At 42.7% G+C, this 27,765-nt stretch overlaps 1 protein-coding gene across 1 annotated transcript; it reads left to right on the top strand.

Annotated features, from left to right (window-relative positions):
- On the top strand, positions 1 to 27,765 carry LOC112257367 (UV excision repair protein RAD23 homolog B). The gene is made up of 10 exons (XM_024430878.2): positions 1 to 221; positions 937 to 1,018; positions 4,140 to 4,219; positions 19,753 to 19,925; positions 20,490 to 20,545; positions 20,809 to 20,936; positions 22,970 to 23,090; positions 24,690 to 24,817; positions 25,767 to 25,928; positions 26,220 to 27,765. Exons 1-10 carry the CDS (start codon positions 156 to 158, stop codon positions 26,331 to 26,333), a joined length of 1,110 nt encoding a protein of 369 aa, XP_024286646.2. The 5' UTR covers positions 1 to 155; the 3' UTR covers positions 26,334 to 27,765.

The raw sequence follows: 27,765 nt of genomic DNA, 5'->3' as shown, positions 1-27,765 counted from the left end.
TCAGGTTTGTTTATGCACTGAAAAGCCAAAAGCGTAATGGCGCCGGACAGGTTGTGATGAGCTAGCGGGAATAGTAAACGAATCGACCTACACCCTCGGAAAGAGTACGTGGTGAAATAAGTAAAGAAACCTAAGCTAAATTGCTCATCGCGAAAATGCAGATCACTTTGAAAACCCTCCAGCAGCAGACATTTAAAATCGACATAGACGAAGAGGAGACGGTGAGTTGAAACCACCATGCATTTGTTGAAGGGGGTGGATGGCTTCGGCTAAGTTACCGTTGGCTACCGTTAGCTAGCACACATTCTAGCTAGTTTGACATGGATAACTACTGTAGGTAGCGAAGCAATTTAAACATGTTCAAGTCCCCATTCAATTAGTGAATTAGAAATAGTCTTTAACGTAAAGTAGTAAATTGCTTCATATACACTTATTGCGATTTTATAATGCAAAAACAGATCTGAAACTTGAGGATATAGTAACTAACGTTGACTGATTTATGCTAGCTTTAGCTAGTAACGTTAGCTACCTAAATTAGCTGAACTTTATCAATCTCAACTGGCGAGCTCATTAGTTAACGCTGTCTAGTTAAATCACTTTTGTCATGCATAGTTGCAATTTATGTTTACAATAGATATTTATTCAAAACGGCAACTTTTGGGTTTGTTTTATAGCTAGCTAGCTAACTACTGTTAAGTAATATTAGTCATCTATTATAGCTAGCTAACGTTAATTTGTTAACGTTAGTCACACGTAGCTCGGTAGCTAGCTAATTATGAAGCAGTTGAATAGTTTGTTACCTATTTGGAAAATGTAATGGTTCAGATCATTGATCCATATAGCTAGCTATCTAACGACAGCTCTAGGTTTGACAACATATATTTCTCACAATGGACTTCGATCCCTTTATACTTTGTCTACTCTTTTTCTTTACAGGTAAAAACCTTAAAGGAAAGAATTGAGAATGAGAAGGGAAACGATGGTTTTCCGGTTGCAGGGCAGAAATTGATATATGCAGGTACAGTTTGTATTTTATTACCCTACTCTACATTTCGTCTGGCAGTATAAGGACTTTTATTTTTTTAAGCGTAATACATCGTTGTGCTGTCATAATATAATTACATGTCTCCTGTTGGTTTGCCTTGTGCCACACTGACAAGAGAGCTGCATAAGTATGTCAGTACACAGGTTGTCATCTCAATGTTTTCATGTATACTGAACAAAAAAATATAAACACAACATAAAATGTTAGTCCCATGTTTCATGAGCTGAGACAAAATATCCCAGAAATGTTCCATATGCACAAAAAGCTTATTTATCAAAAATGTTGTGCACATCCCTGTTAGTGAGCATTTCTACTTTGCCAAGATAATCTATCCATCAGACACTGGAATATCAAGAAGCTGATTAAACAGCACGATCATTACACAGGTGCACCTTGTGCTGGGGACAATAAAAAGGCCACTCTAAAATGTGCAGTTGTCACACAACACAATGCCATAGATGTCTCAAGTTTTGAGGGTGTGTGCAATTGGCATGCTGACTGCAGGAATGTTGCCAGAGATGTTAATTTCTCTACCAAAAGCCGCCTCCAACGTCATTTTAGAGAATTAGGCAGTAGGTCAAATCAGCCTCAACTGCAGACCACGTGTAACCACAACAGCCCAGGGCCTCCACACCCAGCTTCTTCACCTGCGGGATCGTCTGAGACCAGCCACTCAGACAGTTGATGAAACTGAGGAGGATTTCTGCCTGTAATAAAACCCTTTGTGGGGAAAAATGTATTTTGATTTAGTGGGTTAGCCTATGCCCTACCAGGACCACCCATGGCTGTGCCCCTGCTAAGTCATGTGAATTCTATAGTTTAGGGCTTAATGAATTTATTTCAATTGACTGTAACTCAGTAAAATCATTTAAATTGTTGCATGTTGCGTTTTTGATATTTTTGATCAGTATAATTATGTTATGGGAATGCAGAAATAGTATTCAGTCCGTGTATGTGACTTTTTGGGAGACTTGGAACAAATTCACATAGATGTAAGTTATAGATCTGTTATTAAAGAAAGTCTGTGGTAGAGCTGTCTCTATGTACACTATTTATATGTTTCCCAGTCTTAAGTTTAGTTTTTGTGTTTAATTTTTGGTTTTCTACACCAGCTTCAAATACTATTTTTGGTTATGAAAAATATTCCACAGCGGTTTAGATGGTATAATGATTATCTACACTATAGTTGCTTGTTTTGTAAATAAACTGAATTTAGGTCGAACTGTTAGATTCTTAGTAACTAGGAAATGGTGGAGCGATTTCAGCATAGTGCGTCTTTTAATGTTTCTTCACCACTATGACTTAACTTATAGGTGACAGGATAGCAGGGTTCTCCCCAGGGATAGGCTTCTGTGAATTTCATTGGCATAGAATGTCAGGGTTCTTGAAGCATTGTTGGCTGATAACTATCTTCATTAGAGGTCGACCAATTATGATTTTTCAGCGCCGATACCGATTAATCGGACAATTTATTTATTTTTAATGTATTTTTTTATTTGTAATAATGACAATTACAACAATACTGAATGAACTCTAACTTAATACATCAATAAAATCAATTTAGCCTCACATAAATAATGAAACATGTTCAATTTGGTTTAAATAATGCAAAAACAAAGTGTTGGAGAAGAAAGTAAAAGTGCAATATGTGCTATGTAAGAAAGCTAACGTTTCAGTTCCTTGCTCAGAACATGAGAACATATGAAAGCTGGTGGTTCCTTTTAACATGAGTCTTCAATATTCCCAGGTAAGAAGTTTTTGGTTGTAGTTATTATAGGACTATTTCTCTCTATACCATTTGTATTCCATTAACCTTTGACTATTGGATGTTCTTATGTGTAACAGTATAGCTTCCGTCCTTCTCCTCACTCCTACCTGGGCTCAAACCAGGAACACAACGACAACAGCCTCCCTCGAAGCAGTGTTACCCATGCAGAGCAAGGGGAATAACTACTCCAAGTCTCAGAGCGAGTGACGTTTGAAACGCTATTAGCTCGCACCCCGCTAACTAGCTAGCCATTTCACATCGGTTACACCAGCCTAATCTTGGGAGTTGATAGGCTTGAAGTCATAAACAGCAGAGCTGCTGGCAAAACGCACGAAAGTGCTGTTTGAATGAATGCTTGTGAGCATGCTGCTGCCTACCACCGCTCAGTCAGACTGCTCTATCAAATCATAGACTTAGTTATAACATAATAACACACAGAAAGGCATTAGGTCATTAATATGGACGAATCCGGAAACTATCATCTCAAAAACAAGACCTTTACTCTTTCAGTGAAATACAGAACCGTTACGTTTTTTTAAAATCTAACGGTGGCATGCATAAGTCTAAATATTCCTGTTACATTGCACAACCTTCAATGTTATGTTATAATTATGTAAAATTCTGGCAAATTAGGTGGCCCAAACTGTTGCATATACACACTGCGTGCAATGAACGCAAGAGAAGTGACACAATTTCACCTGGTTAATATTGCCTGCTAACCTGGATTTATTTTCGCTAAATATGTAGGTTTAAAAATATATACGTCTGTGTATTGATTTTAAGAAAGGCATTGATGTTTATGGTTAGGTACACATTGGAGCAACGATACGCACCGCATCGATTATATGCAACGCAGGACACGCTAGATAACTACACATGGTTGATATTACTAGTTTAACTAGCGATTATGATTGATTGTTTTTTATAAGCTAGGTTTAATGCTAGCTAGCAACTTACCTTGGCTTACTGCATTCACGTAACAGCCAGGCTCCTCGTGGAGTGCAATGAGAGGCAGGTGGTTAGTGTTGGACTAGTTAACTGTAAGGTTGCAAGATTGAATCCCCCGAGCTGACAAGGTAAAAATCTGTTGTTCTGCCCCTGAACGAGGCAGTTAACCCACCGTTCCTAGACCGTCATTGAAAATACGAATGTGTTCTTAACTGACTTTCCTAGTTAAATAAAGGTGTAAAAAAATAAAATAATAATCTGCCAAATCGGTGGACAAAAATACTGACTTCCGATTGTTATGAACTTGAAATCGGCCCTAATTAATTGGCCATTCCAATTAATCGGTCGACCTCTAATCTTCATGTTTGTTCCTTGCAGGGAAAATCCTAAATGATGACACTGCTATCAAGGACTATAAGATTGATGAGAAGAACTTTGTGGTTGTCATGGTGGCAAAGGTAAGGTATTAGAGGGGTTGAGATCTGGCCTTTATTGTGGTGGAGAATTTAAGAGTAGATGGCACAGAACTGTTTTTGCATCGTAAAACCATTTTCACACACACACACCAGACCATAACACACATACTGTGGCACCCACTGATATTGGCAGATGGACTTAATTAACTTTCCATGTCATTGGACGTACGTGTGTGTGTGTGATGTAGATTTCCTAGGCCTGTCACACCGGTGTTAATTTAGTCAACAAAAATTGTGACAAATATTAATCGAACATCAATTTCTTTTCAGTGGCAATTGACGAGATTATAACTGACTAAATAGACCCAGGAAAAAATTACTAAACAAATGATTTTTAATTTTAGTTGACTGAAAGGAGACTATTATCCCTGTGACTAAAATCTCAGTGGACTGAACAATAGTTTTTGGAGAGATTGAGCGCTTTTCAGTGACGAGCACAATTAATATTAGCAGCACAGATGCTCAGTTCTGTTCAGCATTGGGCGCACATGCCTAGCCTACATCAGTTCTTGTCATAGATTTTCAAGCAGATTTAAGTCAAAACTGTAACTCGGCCACCCAGCAACTTTTATTTCCTTCCTGGTAAGGAACTCCAGTGTAGATTTGGCCTTGTGTTTTAGGTTATTGTCCTGCTGAAAGGGGAATTAATCTCCTAGTGTTTAGTAGAAAGCCGACTGAGCCAGGTTTTCCTCTAGCATTTTTCCTGTCCTTAGCGCCATTAAGTACATGTTTTATCTTGAAAAACATCCTATTCCTTAATGATTGCAAGCATACCCATAACATGATGCAGCCACCACTGTGCTTAAAAATATGGAGTGATCCTCTGTAATATGTTGTATTGCATTTGCCCCAAACATAACTTTGTATTCACAACAAAAGGTTAATTGCCTTGCCACATTGCAGTATTACTTTAGTGCTTTGTTGCAAGCAGGATGCATGATTTGAATTGTTTTAATACTGTACATGCTCCCTCCTTTTCCCTCTGTCAATTAGGTTAATATTGTGGAGTAGCTACAATGTTGTTTTTGCCTATCACAGCCATTAAACTCTGTAACTGTTTTAAAGTTAGAGTGTAGTGCGTACCAGTACATCACTGGTGCCAAGCTTCCTGCCATCCAGGACCTGTATACTAGGCAGCGTCAGAGGAAGGCCCAAAAAATTGTCAGACTCCAGTCTTAGACTGTTCTCTCTGCTACCGCACGGCAAGCGGTACCGGAGCGCCTTGTCTAGGTCCAAAAGGCTCCTTAACAGCTTCTACACCCAAGCCATAAGATTGATGAACAATTAATCAAATGGCCACCTGGACTATTTACGTTGCCCCCCTCTTTGTTTTTACACTGCTGTTAGTCACTATTTATTATTATCTATGCATAGTCACTTTACCCTACCCACATGTACAAATTACCTTGACTCACCTGTACCCCTGCACATTAACTCGTTACTGGTACCCCCTGTATATAGCCTCGTTGTTATTTTACTTTGTTACTTTTGATTTTTTTTAAAAATTACTTTGGTTTATTTAGTGAATATTTTGTTCACTATTTCTTGAACTGCGTTGTTGGTTAAGGGCTTGTAAGTACGCATTTCACTGTAAGGTCTATAGCTGTTGTATTTGGAGCATGTGACGAATAACATTTGATTTTGAAGATGTGATTTGGCCTTGGACTTTAATGCAGGGAAACTCTAATCTGTTTTTCCTAATTTCTTCTAGCATGTTAAATGTTCAATCAGAGGAGAGAAAAAACCCTCTAGTTCACCTTTACTCCACAGACACATACAAAGCTCTCCTTCACTCTTCATTTGACCATAATTCTATCCTCCTGATTCCCGCTTACAAGCAAAAAGTAAAGCAGGAAGCACCAGTGACTCGGTCAGTAAAGAAATGGTCAGATGATGCAGATGCTCAGCTTCAGGACTGTTTTGTTAGCACAGACTGGAATATGTTCCGAGATTCCTCCGATGGCATTGATGAGTACACCACATCAGTCGCTGGCTTCGTCAATAAATGCACCAATGACGTCGTCCCCACAGTGACTGTACGTACAAACCCCAACCAGAAGCCATGGATTCCTGGCCACATCCGCACTGAGCAAAAGGGTAGAGCTGCCGCTTTCAAGGAGCGGGACTCTAATCTGGATGCTTATGAAATCCCACTATGCCCTCTGACGAACCATCAAACAGGCAAAGCATCAATACAGGACTAAGATTGAATTGTACTACACCGGCGCGCGTCAGATGTGGCAGGGCTTGCAAACTATTAGACTACAAAGGGAAGCACAGCCGCAAGCTGTCCAGTGTCACAAGCCTACCAGATGAGCTAAATGCCTTTTATGCTCACTTCAAGGCAAGCAGCACTGAAGCATGCATGAGAGCATCTGCTGTTCTGGATTACTGTGATCACGCTCTCAGTCGCCAATGTGAGTATGGCCTTTAAACAGGTCAACATTCACAAGGCTGCAAGGCCAGACCGGATTACCAGGATGTGTACACCGAGCATGCGCTGACAATGGGCAAGTGTCTTCACTGACATTTTCAACCTGCCCCTGATTGAGTCTGTAATACCAACATGTTTCAAGCAGGCCACTATAGTCCAGACCTGCCAACATGCACGCATTTTGCGTACCAACTACGCTATTCTCTGTCCATGAACGCAGGTACGAGATCCGATTTTAATAGTAAGCAGAATTGTAATTTATTTATTTTACATTTTAATAAAAAAATTAATTCACTGGGTAAATCTAACATCCCGATTCTCGAGCTGCAACACACCGACATGTACGGAGTTTGTGTCAACGGACATGGAGATTAATACATTATTATTTGACGTAGCTACCCCGTGTTTGCGCCTCCTGTTTGTTGTGATGCTGATTTTTGGCAACTGTCAGCTGTACGTAAACACATGGACAAATCCCTTTTCGACTCCGTGCCAGCAGTTCACTCGCTAGTGAAAGAAATTAAATACAAATACGAAGAAAAAAAAAATATTTATATTTGTGCGAGTGTGATATACATTTAATTCTGCATTCCATTAGTTGTATTTTCCATGTAACATTACGAGGATCACGCAACCTGATAGACTGTAACTAATTATGATCCACGTCACAAAAAGCATTACAGAAGTTTAATCAAAAATAAATGGAAACATCTTGGCATTAAATGTCGGGAGTTTAGAAGACTGAGCGATTTTAATGAATGAGTGTCCGGTATTGGCTATAGAGGCAATGCTTCTAAAAGGCCTTTGCACTAGATTTGAGATTTTATCAATTTCGAAAATCTGAAATTATGTATGCAAATAAATACAAATCCAATAGGCACCTTTTACATAGGCTGAAACACCTGACTCTTCTAGCGAACAGTGTTCAGATTCCCTTTGCGGTAGCCTACTTAAGCTTTGTCTAGTCAGTTTGCGGTCTGTGTCAACGTGATCATTTGTTTTTATTATGTTTTCAAAAATGATTTTGCTTTTAGTGTTCATTAGGAACCGTGTTTTAAAAGCGATCAGACCCAAACAGCATGAGCAGTCGGGGGGAAAGAACCCCAATTCGGCACGTGCTACGCGAGCGAGTTGAATCTACAATTTACCGCACGCAGCTGGTACTCTTAAAAAGTTGGACAGGGTTGGCAGGTTTGATAATTCCTGTGCCCAAGAACACTAAGGTAACCTGTCTAAATTACTACTGACCCGTAGCACTCACATCTGTAGCCATGAAGTGCTTTGATACGCTGGTCATGGCTCACATCAACACCATTATCCCAGAATTCCTAGATCCACTCCAATTTGCATACTGCCCAAACAGATCCACAGATGATGCAATCTCTATTGCACTCCACCCTGCCCTTTCCCACCTGGACAAAAGGAACACCTATGTGAGAATGCTATTCATTGATGACAGCTCAGCATTCAACACCATAGTGCCCTCAAAGCTCATCACTAAGCTAAGGACCCTGGGAGTAAACATCTCCCTCTGCAACTGGATCCTGGACTTCCTGACGGGCCGCCCCCAGGTGGTAAGGGTAGGTAACAAGACATTTGCCACGCTGATCCTCAACACGGGCTCCTCGGGTGTGTGCTCGGTCCCCTCCTGTACTCACTGTTCAGTCTTGACTGCATGGCCAGGCACCATTAAGTTTGCCGACGACACAACACTGGTAGGCCTGATTTTATTTTTATTTTTTTATTTCACCTTTATTTAACCAGGTAGGCTAGTTGAGAACAAGTTCTCATTTACAACTGCGACCTGGCCAAGATAAAGCATAGCAGTGTGAGCAGACAACACAGAGTTACACATGGAATAAACAATTAACAAGTCAATAACACAGTAGAAAACAAAGGGGGAGTCTATATACAATGTGTGCAAAAGGCATGAGGAGGTAGACGAATAGTTACAATTTTGCAGATTAACACTGGAGTGATAAATGATCAGATGGTCATGTACAGGTAGAGATATTGGTGTGCAAAAGAGCAGAAAAGTAAATAAATAAAAACAGTATGGGGATGAGGTAGGTGAAAATGGTGGACTATTTACCAATAGACTATGTACAGCTGCAGCGATCGGTTAGCTGCTCAGATAGCTGATGTTTGAAGTTGGTGAGGGAGATAAGTCTCCAACTTCAGCGATTTTTGCAATTCGTTCCAGTCACAGGCAGCAGAGTACTGGAACGAAAGGCGGCCAAATGAGGTGTTGGCTTTAGGGATGATCAGTGAGATACACCTGCTGGAGCGCGTGCTACGGATGGGTGTTGCCATCGTGACCAGTGAACTGAGATAAGGCGGAGCTTTACCTAGCATGGACTTGTAGATGACCTGGAGCCAGTGGGTCTGGCGACCAATATGTAGCGAGGGCCAGCCGACTAGAGCATACAAGTCGCAGTGGTGGGTGGTATAAGGTGCTTTAGTGACAAAACGGATGGCACTGTGATATACTGCATCCAGTTTGCTGAGTAGAGTGTTGGAAGCCATTTTGTAGATGACATCGCTGAAGTCGAGGATTGGTAGGATAGTCAGTTTTACTAGGGTAAGCTTGGCGGCGTGAGTGAAGGAGGCTTTGTTGCGGAATAGAAAGCCGACTCTTGATTTGATTTTTGATTGGAGATGTTTGATATGAGTCTGGAAGGAGAGTTTGCAGTCTAGCCAGACACCTAGGTACTTATAGATGTCCACATATTCAAGGTCGGAACCATCCAGGGTGGTGATGCTAGTCGGGCATGCGGGTGCAGGCAGCGATCGGTTGAAAAGCATGCATTTGGTTTTACTAGCGTTTAAGAGCAGTTGGAGGCCACGGAAGGAGTGTTGTATGGCATTGAAGCTTGTTTGGAGGTAAGACAGTGTCCAATGACGGGCCGAAAGTATATAGAATGGTGTCGTCTGCGTAGAGGTGGATCAGGGAATCGCCCGCAGCAAGAGCAACATCATTGATATACACAGAGAAAAGAGTCGGCCCGAGAATTGAACCCTGTGGCACCCCCATAGAGACTGCCAGAGGACCGGACAGCATGCCCTCCGATTTGACACACTGAACTCTGTCTGCAAAGTAATTGGTGAACCAGGCAAGGCAGTCATCCGAAAAACCGAGGCTACTGAGTCTGCCGATGAGAATATGGTGATTGACAGAGTCGAAAGCCTTGGCAAGGTCGATGAAGACGGCTGCACAGTACTGTCTTTTATCGATGGCGGTTATGATATCGTTTAGTACCTTGAGTGTGGCTGAGGTGCACCCGTGACCGGCTCGGAAGCCAGATTGCACAGCGGAGAAGGTACGGTGGGATTCGAGATGGTCAGTGACCTGTTTGTTGACTTGGCTTTCGAAGACCTTAGATAGGCAGGGCAGGATGGATATAGGTCTGTAACAGTTTGGGTCCAGGGTGTCTCCCCCTTTGAAGAGGGGGATGACTGCGGCAGCTTTCAATCCTTGGGGATCTCAGACGATATGAAAGAGAGGTTGAACAGGCTGGTAATAGGGGTTGCGACAATGACGGCGGAAAGTTTCAGAAATAGGGGGTCCAGATTGTCAAGCCCAGCTGATTTGTACGGGTCCAGGTTTTGCAGCTCTTTCAGAACATCTGCTATCTGGATTTGGGTAAAGGAGAACTTGGAGAGGCTTGGGCGCTGCCGGGGGAGGAGCTGTTGGCCGAGGTTGGAGTAGCCAGGCGGAAGGCATGGCCAGCCGTTGAGAAATGCTTATTGAAGTTTTCGATAATCATGGATTTATCGGTGGTGACCGTGTTACCTAGCCTCAGTGCAGTGGGCAGCTGGGAGGAGGTGCTCTTGTTCTCCATGGACTTCACAGTGTCCCAGAACTTTTTGGAGTTGGAGCTACAGGATGCAAACTTCTGCCTGAAGAAGCTGGCCTTAGCTTTCCTGACTGACTGCGTGTATTGGTTCCGGACTTCCCTGAAGAGTTGCATATCACGGGGACTATTCGATGCTATTGCAGTCCGCCACAGGATGTTTTTGTGCTGGTCGAGGGCAGTCAGGTCAGGGGTGAACCAAGGACTGTATCTGTTCTTAGTTCTGCATTTTTTGAACGGAGCATGCTTATCTAAAATGGTGAGGAAGTTACTTTTAAAGAATGACCAGGCATCCTCAACTGACGGGATGAGGTCAATGTCCTTCCAGGATACCCGGGCCAGGTCGATTAGAAAGGCCTGCTCACAGAAGTGTTTTAGGGAGCGTTTGACCGTGATGAGGGGTGGTCGTTTGACTGCGGCTCCGTAGCGGATACAGGCAATGAGGCAGTGATCGCTGAGATCCTGGTTGAAGACAGCGGAGGTGTATTTGGAGGGCCAGTTGGTCAGGATGACGTCTATGAGGGTACCCTTTATTACAGAGTTAGGGTTATACCTGGTGGGTTCCTTGATGATTTGTGTGAGATTGAGGGCATCTAGCTTAGATTGTAGGACTGGCGGGGTGTTAAGCATATCCCAGTTTAGGTCACCTAACAGAACAAACTCTGAGGCTAGATGGGGGGCGATCAAGTCACAAATGGTGTCCAGGGCACAGCTGGGAGCTGAGGGGGGTCGGTAGCAGGCGGCAACAGTGAGAGACTTATTTCTGGAGAGAGTAATTTTCAAAATTAGTAGTTCGAACTGTTTGGGTATGGACCTGGAAAGTATGACATTACTTTGCAGGCTATCTCTGCAGTAGACTGCAACTCCTCCCCCTTTGGCAGATCTATCTTGACGGAAGATGTTATAGTTGGGTATGGAAATCTCTGAATTTTGGTGGCCTTCCTGAGCCAGGATTCAGACACAGCAAGGACATCAGGGTTAGCAGAGTGTGCTAGAGCAGTGAGTAAAACAAACTTAGGGAGGAGGCTTCTGATGTTGACATGCATGAAACCAAGGCTTTTACGATCACAGAAGTCAACAAATGAGGGTGCCTGGGGACATGCAGGGCCTGGGTTTACCTCCACATCACCCGCGGAACAGAGAAGGAGTAGTATGAGGGTGCGGCTAAAGGCTATCAAAACTGGTCGCCTAGAGCGTTGGGGACAGAGAATAGGAGGAGCAAGTTTCTGGGCATGGTAGAATATATTCAGGGCATAATGCGCAGACAGGGGTATGGTGGGGTGCGGGTACAGCGGAGGTAAGCCCAGGCACTGGGTGATGATGAGAGAGGTTGTATCTCTGGACATGCTGGTTGTAATGGGTGAGGTCACCGCATGTGTGGGAGGTGGGACAAAGGAGGTATCAGGGGTATGAAGAGTAGAACTAGGGGCTCCATTGTGAACTAAAACAATGATAACTAACCTGAGCAACAGTATACAAGGCATATTGACATTTGAGAGAGACATACAGTAATCACAGGTGTTGAATTGGGAAAGCTAGCTAAAACAGTAGGTGAGACAACAGCTAATCAGCTAGCACAACAACAGCAGGTAAAATGGCGTTGACTAGGCAACGGGGCCGACAGATAAAACATAAACAGCAGAATGGAGTACCGTGATTAATGGACAGTCCAGCGTGCATCAGCTATGTAGCCAAGAGATCAGTGTCCAGGGGGCAGCGGTGGATGGGGCAGGGGAGCTGGACAGGCGAGTGTTATCAAGGTTGAAAAAAGTTAACAATGACTAAATAGCTTGTAGCTAGTTAGCTGGTTGGCTTCTGGAGGTTCTTGAGTGTGTTCTAAAAATTAAAAATGATAGCGATTCTGTGTCACATTGGGTGAGGCAGGTTTCCGGAAAGGTATAAACAGATTAAAAATCAAAAAGAGATAGAGAGTGAGTATGGGTCCGGTGCGTGTTTGGGACGTGGCGATTCAGACGGTTAGCAGGCCTGTGCTAACAAGCTAACAGTTCGTAGGCCCGGGCTAAACAAGGTAGCAGTTAGCGGACCGGGGCTAGACAAGCTAGCAGTTAGCAGGCCGAATTAGCAAGCAGGGAGATAGCGAGGGCTAGAGAGTTAGACTTTGGGGGACGTCGCGATGGGGTGAGACTGTTTATTCCTCTTCATGCGGTGACATCGATAGACCGGTTGTGGGCCCGGGTATTGTAGCCCAGGAGTATGCTACGGTGGTAGTACAGGTGCGCTGGCCGGGCTAGCTTCACGCTAAGTGGGTGGAAGCGCTAGCCAGGAGTAATCATCCGGGGTTGTGGTTTAGCTAGATAGCTAGTTGTGAAGATCCAGCTGAAAAATGTTCCGTTTGCGGTGGGAATCCGGGATGAAAAATAAATAGGTCCGTTATGCTCTGGTTAGAGTCGCGTTGTTTGAGCTGGCGAGAGCTTTCCGAGCTAAAGGTTAGCTTAGCTGATGACCGGTTAGCTGAAGACCGCTAGCATAGCTGGTGGTTAGCTGGCTAGCTTCAGTTGAGGGGTTCCGGTTCCGACGTAAATATAAATACTTTAGGAAAAATAGCTACATTGGGTGAGGCGGGTTGCAGGAGAGTATTTGGAAGCTTAGGTTTAGCAAAATGTTTTTGAAGAGATATGCGAAGAAAAATATGTAAAAAACGAAAAATATACGATATACACAAGGGACACGACGAGACAGGACGACTTACTGCTACGCCATCTTGGGTGTATGATCACCGACAATGATGAGACCGCCAATATGGAGGAGGTCAGAGACCTGGCCGCGTGGAGCAAGGACCACAACCTTTCCCTCAAAGTGATGAAGACAAAAGAGATGATTGCAGACTGCAGGAAAAGGGGGACCGAGCATGCCTTCATTCTTATTCCCGGGGCTGTAGTGGAGCAGGTTGAGAGCTTCAAGTACCTTGGTGTCCACATCACCAACAAACTATCATGGTCCAAGCACACCAAGACAGCTCAGGTGACTGAAAAGATGGCATGGGTCCTCAGATCCTCAAAAGGTTCTACAGCTGCACCATTGATAGCAATGGTTGCATCACTGCCTGGTATGGCAACTGCTCGGCCTCCGACCACAAGGCACTACAGAGGGTAGTGCGTACAGCCCAGTACATCACTGGGGTCAAGCTTCCGGCCATCCAGGACCTCTATACCAGGCGATGTCAGAGGAAGGCCCTAAAAATTATCAGACTCCAGCCACCCTAGTCAGACTGTTCTCTCTGCCACTGCACGGCAAGTTGTACCGGAGTACCAATATAAGTCCAAAGGGCTTCTTAACAGCTTCTACCCTCAAGCCATAAGACTCCTGAACAGCTAATCAAATGGCTACCCAGACTATTTGCGTTGTCCCACCCCCTCTTTTACTCTGCTGCTACTCTGTTTGTTCATCAACGCATAGTCACTTTAATAACTACCTACATGTACATCTTTCCTCGACTAACCGGTGCCCCCTCTGTAACGGTACCCCCTGTATATAGCCTCACTACTGTTATGTTACTGCTGCTCTTCAATTATTTATTAGATTTTTTTTCTTATCTATTTTTACTTCACACATTTTTCTTAACTGCATTGTTGGTTAAGGGCTGTAAGTATTTCACTACGGTCTACACCTGTCGTATTCAGCGCATGTGACAAATGCATTTAGATTTGAAGTCAAATTGGCGTCATGTTGAAATCCGGAGTGGTTTCCTTCCTCTCCGGTAACATAGTTAGGAAGGACACCTGTCTCTTTGTAGTGACTGGGTGTATAGATACTACACTTTGGATGGTGTATCTTCCCCATGCTCAAAAGGAGATTTGATGTCTGCTTTTAAAAAATAAAAATATTGCCCCATCTACCAATAAGTGCCATTGGAACGAGGCTTTGGAAAACCTCCTTGGTCTTTGTTTTGTAATTCACTGCTCGGCTGAGGGACCGTACAATTATCTGTATGTGTGGGCTACAGAGATGAGGTAGACACTTATTGCCCACAGAGTGAGTCCATGCAACTTATTAGGTGACTTGTTAAACACATTTTTACTCCTGAACTTTAGGGTTGCCATAACAAAGGGGTTGAATACTTATTGACTCGACATTTCAGCTTTTCATTTTTAATTAATTTCTAAACATAATTCCACTTTGATATTATGGGGTATTGTGTGTAGGCCAGTGGGGGGGGTCCACGTTGAACTCATTTTAAATTGTCTTTAACACAACAAAATGTGGAGAAAGTCGAGGGGTGTGAATTCATTCTCAAGGCACTACCTGTTTTTCCCTCGCTTGAGTATAGAAAAGTATTTACATTTTTAGTCTTGCGCAACCCTCACACTTTCCTCACTGCATTTCTTAGCCAGGTTCTGTAGCCAATGTACTAGCTAAGTCTACCGCATTTCTTCAGAGAAAGCGGCTTGATTCTAGCCATTACTGTTCAAAACATATGACCCATAATACCTCCGCTACATTGGTTGGCCGCATTTTCCATTCATAAAGCATATTGTGGGCCATTCTAAAACGAGGCTATTTGCGGCCCGGATTGTTAACCATTTGTTTAGGCTACGCCTTGTTCAGTCATGTTATCTCATTAGCTAGCTATTGCTAACAACCTGGGTTGCGTTCAGCGGGATGTAACGTTTGGTAACTTTCAGCTTTGTAGAACAAACTTTGCTGTCTGACATGTTGAATAAGGAATAACCTCAGCTCTGTTTTTGCAACTGAACGTGACCCTGTAGCCTGTATGCAAACATTTTGGTGGCACAGAAACAAATGCATAGCAAACAATTTATTGAGTAAATAACGTTGGGCCATTGATAACGATGACAATGTGACTGAGATGCAACCCATACTACTTTGCAAATACTTTGAAGAAGTGTCGAGAGAGACTTGTCAGTTAAATGCCTTTCTTGCCAGCTCTAAATGCAGTTATGAATGTAATACTAAAAATAGCAAGGTGGAACAAAAACTCATGATAAATAGAAGAGCACAAAGAAAGATTGTATTTAATATTATACTGACTCCACACACAATGGTCAACTCAGTCCCTGTAGCCATTTTGTTGACTATTTATTCATTTCCTGCAATCCTACACATTTTGGCATGGTGCGGAGAGAATTTTAGTTTTTAAGCGCAATTCTACACTTTGCCATGGTTTGTCGGGTTCTTATGCTGAGTGACTCAAACGTAAAATCAATGGGGATGCCATGAGATTTGACGTTCTCCCGACTGTCTTATTATTAGTTTAAATTTACACTCAAAGTATTTTAAATCTATTTTTTTTGGAGTGGTGGCCACGATTTAGCAACGGTGGCCCACCGCTTCTAGATTAATATAGGGGAAACACTGATTTGTTTACTATTGGTTAATGATACAATACAAATGAAAGGTAATTTAGTTGATTAAAATGGCCCAGTGTTTTTGTAATTTTGACAACTACAGTGGCAAAGTATGTGAACCCTTTGGAATTACCTGGATTTTTGCATAAATTGGTCATAGATTTTTTTCTTGATCTGATCTTCATCAAAGTCACAACAATAGACAAACAGTTTATGCACACTAACACACAAATTATTGTATTCAATATAGACAAAAAATGACATAATTTAAACTTTCACAGTGTAGGTTGGGAAAAGTATGCTAATGACTTCTCCAAAAGCTAATTGGAGTCAGGAGTCAGCTAACCTGGAGTACAATCACTGAGATGAGATTGGAGATGTTGGTTAGAGCTGCCTTGCCCTATAAAAAACACAAGAAGCATTGCCTGATGTGAGCCATGCCTCGAACAAAAGAGATCTCAGAAGACCTAAGATTAAGAATTGCTGACTGGCATACAGCTGGAAAGGGTTACAAAATTATCTCTAAAAGCCTTGATGTTAATCAGTCCGCGGTAAGACAAATTGTTTATAATTGTAGAAAGTTCAGCTCTGTTGCTACTCTCCCTAGGAGTGGCCGTCCTGCAAAGATGACTGCAAGAGCAGTCCTAGAATCCTGGAGTGTCAGCTAAAGACATGCTAACATGTCTGTTGACGAGTCTACAATACATAAAATACTAAACAAGAATGGTGTTCATGGGAGGGCATCACGGAAGAAGCCACTACTGTCTGAAAAAAAAAACATTCCTGCACATCTGAAGTTTTCAAAAGTGCACCTGGATGTTCCACAGCGCTACTGGCGAAATATTCTGTGTACAGATGAAACTACAGTTGAGTTGTTTGGAAGGAACACAACACTATTGTTTGGAGAAAAAAAGGCACAGCACAACATCAAACCTCATCCCAACTGTAAAGTATGGTGAAGGGAGCGTCATGGTTGAGGGCTGCCTCAGGGCCTGGACATCTTGCTATCATAAACTTTCAAATGTATTTTTCTGTCGATCAAGGCATTTTGCAGGAGAATGTAAGACTCTGTCCACCAATTGAAGCTCAACAGAAGTTGAGTGATGCAGCAGGACAACGACCCAAAACGCAGAATGACTTCACCAGAAGAAAGTACACCTGGAGTGGCCCAGTCCGAGTCCTGACCTCAACCTGATTTTTAGATGCTGTGGCATGATCTCGAGAGCAGTTCACAAGACTAGAGGTCGACCGATTAATCGAAATGGCCGATTAATTAGGGCCGATTTCAAGTTTTAAATAACAATCGGAAATCGGTATTTTTGGACACCGGTTAAAAATAATAATAATTTACACCTTTTTATTTAATCTTTATTTAACTAGGCAAGTCGGTTAAGAACACATTCTTATTTTCAATGACGGCCTAGGAATGGTGGGTTAACTGCCTCGTTCAGGGGCAGAACGACAGATTTTTACCTTGTCAGCTTGGGGGATTCAATCTTGCAACCTTAGTTTAGTCCAACGCTCTAACCACCTGTTGAAGGAATTTAATTCCTCTGTTTTAATTCCCAATCAAAATGAAACACTGTCAATTCATAAGGATTTGTATGACCCTTATTTTATAAGAATGGACAGAGCCCCGGTTTTAAAAGTCAAGTAACAGCCTTTAATTCAAGAGAGTACTGAGTTCATACACATTTTACCACAGGTTATAAACTGAAAATGACGTCAGCGTTTTCTAAATGTTCCGTCTCTTCTTGACACTGGTAGAAAGGCCCTATAGTTCTCAAGCCTTCCCCCCTCGCCTAGAGCCAAGGTCAGTCAGTGTAGATAAGCATTCTAGACAGTCTGGAGATAGTCCGTCCCTGCCATCTGGAGATTTGTACATTTGTACCAAGGAACAGACCGTCATTGTTCCAAACTCTTGACTACATTATATACAATACTGGGAGCAAGAGAGAAAATTGATACATGTACAGTAACATAACAGCATTCGGACTAGTCAGTCCTGATTGAAATGTATACATAATTAGTCATCATTGATAAAAATTCCCTTAACACCACCTGATTTTAAAAAAAATGACCTTTTATTTTACCTGGCAAGTCAGTTAAGAACAAATTCTTATTTACAATGACGGCCTAGGAACAGTGGGTTAACTGCCTGTTCAGGGGCAGAACGACAGATTTGACCTTGTCAGCTCGGGGGTTTGAACTTGCAACCTTCCGGTTACTAGTCCAACGCTCCAACCACTAGGCTACACTGCCGCCCCTACATTTCACTCCACGAGGAGACTGCCTGTTACGCGAATGCAGTAAGCCAAGGTAAGTTGCTAGCTAGCATTAAACTTATCTTATAAAAAACAATCAATCATAATCACTAGTTAACTACACATGGTTCATATTACTAGTTTATCTAGCGTGTCCTGCGTTGCATATAATCGATGCAGTGCATATCTTTGCTCCAATGTGTACCTAACCATAAACATCAATGCCTTTCTTAAAATCAATACACAGAAGTATATATTTTTAAACCTGCATATTTAGCTAAAAGAAATCCAGGTTAGCAGGCAATATTAACCAGGTGAAATTGCACACAGAGTCAGTGTATATGCAACAGTTTGGGCCTCCTAATTTGCTAGAATTTTACGTAATTATGACATGACATTGAAGGTTGTGCAATGCACCCTGCTGCTACCTGCCACCCGTTAGGTCAAATACGGAACGGTTCCGTATTTCACTGAAAGAATAAACGTCTTGTTTTTGAGATGATAGTTTCCGGATTCTACCATATTAATGACCAACGGCTGGTATTTCTGTGTGTTTATTATATTATAACGAAGTCTATGATTTGATAGAGCAGTCTGACTGAGAGGTGGTAGGCAGCAGCAGGCTCATAAGCATTCATTCAAACAGCAATTTTGTGCGTTTTGCCAGCAGCTCTGCAGGTCTGATCTGCAACCACAAAACGTTTGGTTGAGGTTATTGCTGCCAAAGGAGGGACAACCAGTTATTAAATCCAGGGGTTCACATACTTTTCCCACCTTGCACTGTGAATGTTTACACGATGTGTTCAGTAAAGACATGGAAACGTATAATTGTTTATTATTTTAAGCAGACTGTCTATTCTTGTGACCTAGATGAAGATCACAATCTTATGACCAATTTATGCAAAAATCCAGGCATTTCCAAAGGGTTCGCACATTTTTTTCTTGCCACTGTAGACTAAATCCTTTTTGTCATTTGAATAAGACTTAATGATATTTTAGTCAATGACTAAATCTAAAAAAATAAGTGCCAAAATTAGCTGACATACACCTCGATATCACACTGACAGAATGCAGATTGCATCCCACTGTGCAGAGTCGATTGGAATCAGTGTTACAGCCCCCCTTCCCATGCATGCAGGTGCAGCAACAGTTCATCCAATGATTGAATATTCTACCACACTGAGCTACAATATGTCACTTCTGCGCCGTTTGAGTGTCTGATAGTTGGCAGCAGGTGGTGTCCTTGAAAGATTGAATGGTAAAGATGGCTGTTTATTTGCATATCTATGAGTCTTTGCTCTGATCCTATATTGATGGGAAAATCTAACTTTAAGCAAGATGAGTAGCCTACGAGGCTAGCAAGCTTGTTTTCTTGCTGTGTTTTTGCTTAGTAAAAAAGGAACTATTGCTACCTCACAAAGTGAAAGTCACCTAAAATGAATACTGCTTCACAGTAATTCCCAATGTGTCCATGTCTGTATGTAGCCTAAAGCAGATCACAGGCTTCTTACATGACACGATCCATATTGGTTAAATCATTGTTACTGTATCACTTATAGGCATAAGTGTTCTTTTAAAAGATGCCTTGGAAAGAAACAAAAACCGAACGCTGTGGGCGTCCCCTTTCTCTCTGTAGCCTAAAGCAGCAGCTGCCCAGCCTTCCGGTTCTGCCGCCACCACCTCCTCCAGCACTACAGCCCCCACTGTACCCACGGCTGCCTCGCCAGGCTCAGATAACCCACCAGAGGGGTCCAAACCAGCCGAGGAGAGGCCCTGCAGCACTTCAGCACCAGCATCAACCCCCACCAGGTAGGTCTGGTTTGGCAGTCACTGCTGTGTCACAAATGACAACTTATTTTCTATATCGTTCACTACTTTTGACCAGAGCCCTGTTGCCTATATAGTGCACTACATAGGGAGTAAGGTGCCATTGGGGATGCTGTCGATGTTACCTCGGCCTGAAGACCACAGCCCAGCTGGCAGCCATTAATAGGAGGCTGTTTTTACCGGTCCATCTCAACGGTAGCCTCATGCAAAGGCACCGACACGCCGGTAGCGTTTGCCAGCTGAGACTACTTAGCACCTCTGAACAGAGTGCCAGCCGTCATTTGCGAACTGATTCTACATGTAGAATCATGTGTAAAAATGTCGGCAGTCGCCCACCGGTGGGTGGTCCCTGAAACACACTGAACAAACGGCAGATGGACGTGCGGTGTGTGTTCTCTCCTAAGACGAGGCCAGTAGACATGTTGCTAGTGTCTGAGCTTATAGAAGGATGAATGCATCTCTTTGTGGTTGTATTTTAGTACAGGGCAGACCATGTGATATACTACTTGAACAGTACTCATCAGTGTCACGCTCCTTCTCTTTCAGTTCCTCTGGTCTATTGACAAATGTGAACATGTTCGAGGAGGCAACTTCTGCTCTGGGTAAATGGTCTTCCTGATATAAGTGAACATTTGAGTGTATATGTGATTGACTATGTTTTACCTTGTCCTGTAATAGATGGGTATATGGCCATGTGTCTTGGTAGTCTTCCCTATATAGATAAAGAAGTGAAAGGCATAGCTCTGCCTCACAATCTGTTTTTATTAGGCTATGTTTATCCTAGTGAATGATGTCATCTGAAGCTTACAGAATCTCTCAGATCAAAATGCTGTCTGGTTGGTTTGTTGTTCTTCCTGCTCTTCAGTGACAGGCCAATCGTATGAGAACATGGTGACAGAGATGATGCTGATGGGCTACGAGAGGGAGCAGGTAGTGGCAGCGCTCAGAGCCAGCTTCAATAACCCAGACAGAGCTGTGGAGTACCTGCTTACAGTAAGCGCGCGCGCGCACACACACACACACACACACAGCTTCAACAACCAAGACAGCTTTGGAGTACCTGCTTACAGTAAACACACACACACACAGCTTTAACAACCCGGACAGCTGTGGAGTACCTGCTAACAGTAAGCCCACACACACAGCTTTAACTACCCAGACAGCTGTGGAGTAGCTGCTAACAGTAAGCCCACACACACAGCTTTAACAACTCGGACAGCTGTGGAGTACCTGCTAACAGTAAGCCCACACACACAGCTTTAACAACCCAGACAGCTGTGGAGTAGCTGCTAACAGTAAGCCCACACACACAGCTTTAACAACCCAGACAGCTGTGGAGTAGCTGCTAACAGTAAGCCCACACACACAGCTTTAACAACCCAGACAGCTGTGGAGTACCTGCTAACAGTAAGCCCACACACACAGCTTTAACTACCCAGACAGCTGTGGAGTAGCTGCTAACAGTAAGCCCACACACACAGCTTTAACTACCCAGACAGCTGTGGAGTACCTGCTAACAGTAAGCCCACACACACAGCTTTAACAACCCAGACAGCTGTGGAGTACCTGCTAACAGTATCTCCCCATCACACCATACACTTCTCTAGTCTGACACGCCTTTTTATTCAGTGTGAATGGTCATGTGAAAGAAATGCTCTAACCAACCCCCAGCCACATCTAGCTTAATGGATGGGTAACTATTGTCTAGACGTATACACATCTTTGTTAAATACAATAGATGGCCGTAATAACCCACAGACACACTTGGCTAACCGGATGGGTCATGTAATCATCTAGAGAATTTGAGTATTTTGTTTAGACAAGTAGGTAGCTAGCTACCAACTGGGAACCCCCAAGAGTTCCCAGTTGTCTTGAACGCACTGAAGTCAGAGATTTCCGACTTGCCAATGGTTTTGAATGGGGCAATAGTTCCAACCCATACTACTAGCAATAAAAACTGTCATAGCTAGCCACCAAGCTTGAATCTGCAGGTAGCTAAAGCTAACTAACTAGGTTCAATGTTAAATAATATTATTTCAGAGATCATACATGTAACGCTAGCGAGCCAGGCAACACAAGCTAGCTAACTTTAACTTGCAATGAATGATAATGACTTTCTGACAAAATTAGAAATGTATAATATCTGAAAATGTAGCTATCTAGATTCTTACCCGTATGAATTAACGATTTTTCCTCTGTCACGATGCCGTGGTTGCCCTTAGTTTGAAGATGTTATCCGGAGACAGGTGTTTTATCCAACATCCTTCTGTGTTCTCTTTTCAACTCCCTCCACATATTTGCAATCAAAATGCCAGAATTATCTCCATCTCCTTAGCTATCATACTCTTCCACCGGGCATTTGACTGATTTCAAAACTCAACTTCTGTGATTGCCATTTCTTCCCCATCACTGTCATCAGAAACAACACTTTTGTGGTTATTCATGATATCTTTCAAAAAAGCTGCAGTGGAAAGGATTATCTACACATACTGAGCAGCTCATGTTATAGACAGAAGCGTGCTACATGGCAGACCAATCCGAACTCATCTCTCGGCATGTCCAGCCCATCCATTATCTCAGCCAATCATGGCTAGCGGGAAGGTTCCTGGCTTTTTCCGTGGCTAAATCATCTAGGTTCGTAATTTAACGATTTTATTAGTATTTACAGATGGCATACAAGTTTATTATGGCACATGAAAGTTCACATGTTCCAGTAGGCATTTCTGCAACGACAAAAAACGCATTTTTATATAATTATGTTTACGTTCAAATACCTCTCCTGTGAAGTAGTGTCGTGCGCCAGACGCAGAGTTTCCTGAAATGAGTCACATGATATTGACTGGTTATTTCATAGTAAAACAAACAATATACCCCTTGTTTTTCAAGTACTTCAGATTTTCTATTTTATGATGGTTTTCATCCACATGTTACTTAGAGCTGGAAGCTAGATTCCTCCACAGTCGGACAGTTCTCACGTTGGGTCGCTAATGCGGTAGCGAACGTTGTCGTGTGTGTGTGTTCTTCAGGGGATCCCAGCTGGGGAGGAGAGCCATGCGGGTGCTGACCCAGTGGTGCCCTCTGTGGGTGGAGGAACTCCAGCTCTCAACACAGGCAGTATGACAACCCCCGCCAGCGTTGCAACAGGAGGTGAGTGTGGGTGGGCGGGCCTGCCTCTACGCTGGGTAACAACACTTATGTATGCTGTGGACACTAAGAAAACATTTGATGCATTTTTATTCTCTTTTTTTTCTGAAATAATAAGAAACTGGTAACATATTGACTGACCATTCTCAGCATCAGCTAGATTCTGAGATGACCTCCATGTTGCACTGGATCGATTGTTCCATGCCGTAAGCGGTTTGTCATACTGGAGGATAATAAGCTGAAATAAAAGATCCCATAAATATTCCATACACAGTTTGTTTCTCTCTAATGTTGTGTACAAATTTGTTTACATCCCTGTTAGTGAACATTTCTCTTTTGCTAAGATAATCCATTCACCTGACAGGTGTGGCTTTATCAAGAAGCTGATTAAACGGCATGATCGTTACACAGGTGCACCTTGTACTGGGGACAATAAGGCCGCTCTAAAATGTGATGTTTTGTCATACAGCACAATTGCCACAGATGTTTCAAGTTTTGATGCCGCATGCATTTGTCGTGCTGACTGCAGGTATGTCCACCACAGCTTTTGCCAGAGAATTTAATGTTAACTTCTCTACCATAAGCCGCCTCCAATGTTAGAATGTGGCAGTACATCCAACCAGCCTCACAACCACCGACCACGTGTAACCATGCCAGCCCAGGACCTCCACATCTGGCTTCTTCACCTGTGGGATTGTCTGAGACCAGCCACCCAGACAGCTGATGAAACTGAACTGTGGGTTTACAAAAGCAAATCATTTCGGCACAAACTGTCAGAAACTGTATCAGGGAAGCTCATCTGCATGCTAGTCGTCCATACTAGGGTCCTGAGCTGACTGCAGTTTGGCGTCGTAAGGCGACTTCAATGGGCAAACACTCAACTTTGATCGCCACTGGCATGCTGGAGGAGTGTGCTCTTCACGGATTAATCCTGGTTTCAACTGGCGTGCTGGAGGAGTGTGCTCTTCACGGATTAATCCTGGTTTCAACTGGCATGCTGGAGGAGTGTGCTCTTCACGGATTAATCCTGGTTTGTGGGCGAGCTGTTTACTGATGTCAACGTTGCAAACAGAGTGCCCCGTGGTGGAGGTCGGGTTATGGTATGCACGGCCCCATGTCACAAGGATCTGATCTGTACACAATTCTTGGAAGCTGAAAATGTCCCAGTTCCATGGTGTACATTCTCGCCAGACGCCATGTTTGGGATGCTCTGGATTGACGTGTACGATTGACGTGGTCTGCCCTGTGGATTGACGTTGACGTGTGTTTCAGTTCCACCAATGTTCAACAACTTCACACAGCCATTAAAGAGGAGTGGGACAACATTCCACAGCCTGATCAACTCTAAAGGAGATGTGTTGCGCTGCATGAGGCAAATGATGGTCCCACCAGATACTGCTTTTCTGATCCAGTCATGTGAAATCCATAGATTAGGACCTAATTTATTTAAATTGACTGATTTCCTTATGAACTGTAACTCAGTAAAATATTTGAAGTTGTTGCATGTTGCGTTTTACATTTCAGTATAGTACAAGGACCTGTGTGGACATGTAATGTTGAACTGTGGAAACAGAACACCCCTTCTCCCCTCTGTGTATCCAGCCAATCCTCTGGGGTTCCTGGTTAACCAGCCTCAGTTCCTCCAGATGAGACGGATCATCCAGCAGAACCCCTCTCTGCTCCCTGCCTTACTACAGCAGATAGGGAGGGAGAACCCCCAGCTTCTGCAAGTATGGATGACTCGCACACTACTCTTTTATTATTATTATTATATTATTATTTTTGTGTTTATTTAACCTTTAACTAGGCAAGTCGGTTAAGAACAAATTCGTATTTACATTGACGGCCTACCTCCGGCCAAACCGTCCCCTAAGCCGGACGACGCTGGGCCAATTGTGCGCCGCCCTATGGGACTCCCAATCACGGCTGGTTGTGATACAGCCTGGGATCGAACCAGGGTCTGTAGTTACTCCTCTAGCACTGAGATATAGTGCCTTAGACCGCTGCGCCACTCGGGAGCCTGTTGCTCCACTTCTACCGCCACCAAAGACACAACACACACACTGCTATTTATGATATACTCCTGAATTGATGATCCAGACTATTATTCCACAATCTTGTAGTTGGACTGGTTAAAATGAGCAGTAGATAGACTAGTTGAATGCTGAATTCCAGATAGTTTTGTCTGCCAAATAAATTCCCCTCTGTATCCTTCATCTCTTCAGGCCTACATAGTGATGAGATCAGAGCCTGAAGGCATCGCAGACTGTCTAAAACACCGTGTGTCCCAAATTGCACCCTTATCCCTTTTACAGTGCACTACTTTTGACCAGGGCATCTACTAGCATGCTAGTAGATACCCATAGACTTCCAGTCATTGCACTAGTGCTAGTTAGCATTACCTTGCGACACTAACTTCCTTCATTCTGGACACAGATGCATAAAAATGATATCCACAAGTTCATCTGACTCTAGGCCGGTCATTGTAAATAAGAATTTGTTCTTAACTGACTTGCGCAGTTAAATAAAGGATCCCTTTAAAAAATAAAGTACATAAAGGGCCTCATTGTGAAAATCCCGAAGTATCCCTTTAAGAAATGGCTGTTCTTTTCCGTTGGAAATGTTTTGCTACAGTGTGCCCTAATGAACACGACCATGTCTTGTTTGTTTCCCTCCCAGCAAATCAGCAGCCACCAAGAGCAGTTTATCCAGATGCTGAACGAGCCAGCCCAGGAGGGGGGACAGGGTGGTGGTGGTGGTGGAGTGGGGGTTGGTGGGGAGGCTGGAAGTGGCATGAACTACATCCAGGTCACACCCCAGGAGAAGGAGGCCATTGAGCGGGTAAGGAAGGAATCTCACAGGTCATGATGGCTGTTGATATGTGGCTACAGTTGAAAATTAGCTAGTTAGCTAAATCGGGAACATTTACAGAAATGTCAGTTAATCTGCATTCTCCATGTCAAATAAACCTAATAACAAAAAGCCAAGTGTTGATTTCTGACTGCGTTGTTTTCAACTGAAGACGAATGACTCCATTACATAGATATCTTTCTGAACAAGTCATGCAAATCCTGTAATTTCTGATCTTTGTTAATTTAATTTCCATGTTGACTTTGTCTGCTTCTTCTTCAGCTAAAAGCCCTAGGATTCCCAGAAGGACTTGTTATACAGGCCTACTTTGCCTGTGAGAAGAACGAGAACTTGGCTGCTAACTTCCTTTTACAACAGAACTTTGACGACGACTAGAAAGGAAGCCATGATAGTAATTTTGATCCTTTTTTCCCCCTCTACTTTTTTGATTGATCAATATCTCATAAAAACATGGGTCTTCACGGTTTCCTGAATTTTCCTACAAATACATGATACATCTTCTTGGTAACAGTGGATCATAGTTTTTGTGAGAAATAAAAGCTTTTTCTAATCACCTTAATGGTTGAATTGAGTACCAGCTACTTAGTTCATCAGATCACCAGTGTACTACCTGTTTTTATTTCATTCAGCCAAAGACCAACATGATTGTTTCTCACAAGGAAATAAATACTGGTTTAAAGGGTTGATCGCAGAATGTTGTTTCCCAATGTTGTTATAAAAGAGGAGATTGAATGTGATTGGGAGGTTTATGGTATATTCATTCCTATACATAATTGTTCTTGCTTTTTTTCTGTCTCAATTTACCAGTATAGGGATCCCAGTACATAAAACAAATTGCAATTTGAAATTAGTGGAAGTTTTTAAACGAGCAACATTGTTAACTTTTAAATTTGTATTAAACTTCTGACATGAACTTCTAGAGAAGTGTGATACAGCGTCTAAAATGAGTTGCCATGGCAACAGTACAAATATGGGAAGTACTGATGTATTTTCATGCAACCTGAAAAAAGAAATTGAACCTAGTTCTTTGTCATCCAGAGGCATGTATATGGTTTCCCTTGCTTATAGTAGCCTAGTGTTTACAGTTACTATCAACTTGATTTACTGTCATTTTTACATAAATAAAACTTTTCAACATGAATAATGCCCAATTTGTGTTGGTGGGGGTAAAAACCTCCTATTGACTTAACAGTTAACCCCATGAATAATACTCAAGACTAGGAATATGATATTGTTCTTATTTAAAAATGCATTTTGGTCAGGTTCTGTACCACCATAGTCTTCTACACGACAGTCTTTATCTAATTGGTATGCTGTCATCTGAAAACCCATGACAATCGGTGAAAGTGGCAAACAGGCAGAATTTGTTCTGACTTGCCTAGTTAAATGAAGGTATAAAAAACAATGCCTACATGAGAGGAAGCCATGCGACCATACTCGATGACATGTAAACAATCCTCCCTCCCCGAGCAGACTGTTCTACATAGACCAGCAGGGGGCAGTATTGACCAACATACATTGAAATGCTCGATCCAGACCACTGGGTGTGTGTGAGAACCGGCGTTCCACATGTTTAATGTCACTTGACACTCAATGAAATACATTTTTGACTGACTTAACTACGCTTGGTACATTATTGTACTGTGAGATGTGTTCCGTTTGAAAGTGAAGTTCGGCATCGTACATCTGTGTTGCTTATTGACATTTCTATAACGAACTTTGGCAATTAAATATCTAGTGTTTTATTATTTTCAAGGGTTTGATATTTTGTGATTTATGACCATTAAATGAGCCTTCTCTGTTTCCA

This window comes from Oncorhynchus tshawytscha, linkage group LG09, assembly GCF_018296145.1.
Source record: "Oncorhynchus tshawytscha isolate Ot180627B linkage group LG09, Otsh_v2.0, whole genome shotgun sequence".
Taxonomy (NCBI): Eukaryota; Metazoa; Chordata; class Actinopteri; order Salmoniformes; family Salmonidae; genus Oncorhynchus; species Oncorhynchus tshawytscha.
The sequence above is the reverse complement of the archived record's forward strand: the minus strand, read 5'-3'. Positions and strand labels throughout refer to the sequence as shown.

What these genes read in the sequence shown, in the direction of transcription:
- LOC112257367 (XM_024430878.2), top strand. Translation starts at nt 156, where the DNA reads ATGCAGATCACTTTGAAAACCCTCCAGCAGCAGACATTTAAAATCGAC. An exon ending in GCAGAAATTGATATATGCAG is followed by an intron (nt 1,019 to 4,139) that starts GTACAGTTTGTA and finishes TGTTCCTTGCAG; the next exon opens with GGAAAATCCTAAATGATGAC. An exon ending in AGAAGGAGGCCATTGAGCGG is followed by an intron (nt 25,929 to 26,219) that starts GTAAGGAAGGAA and finishes CTTCTTCTTCAG; the next exon opens with CTAAAAGCCCTAGGATTCCC.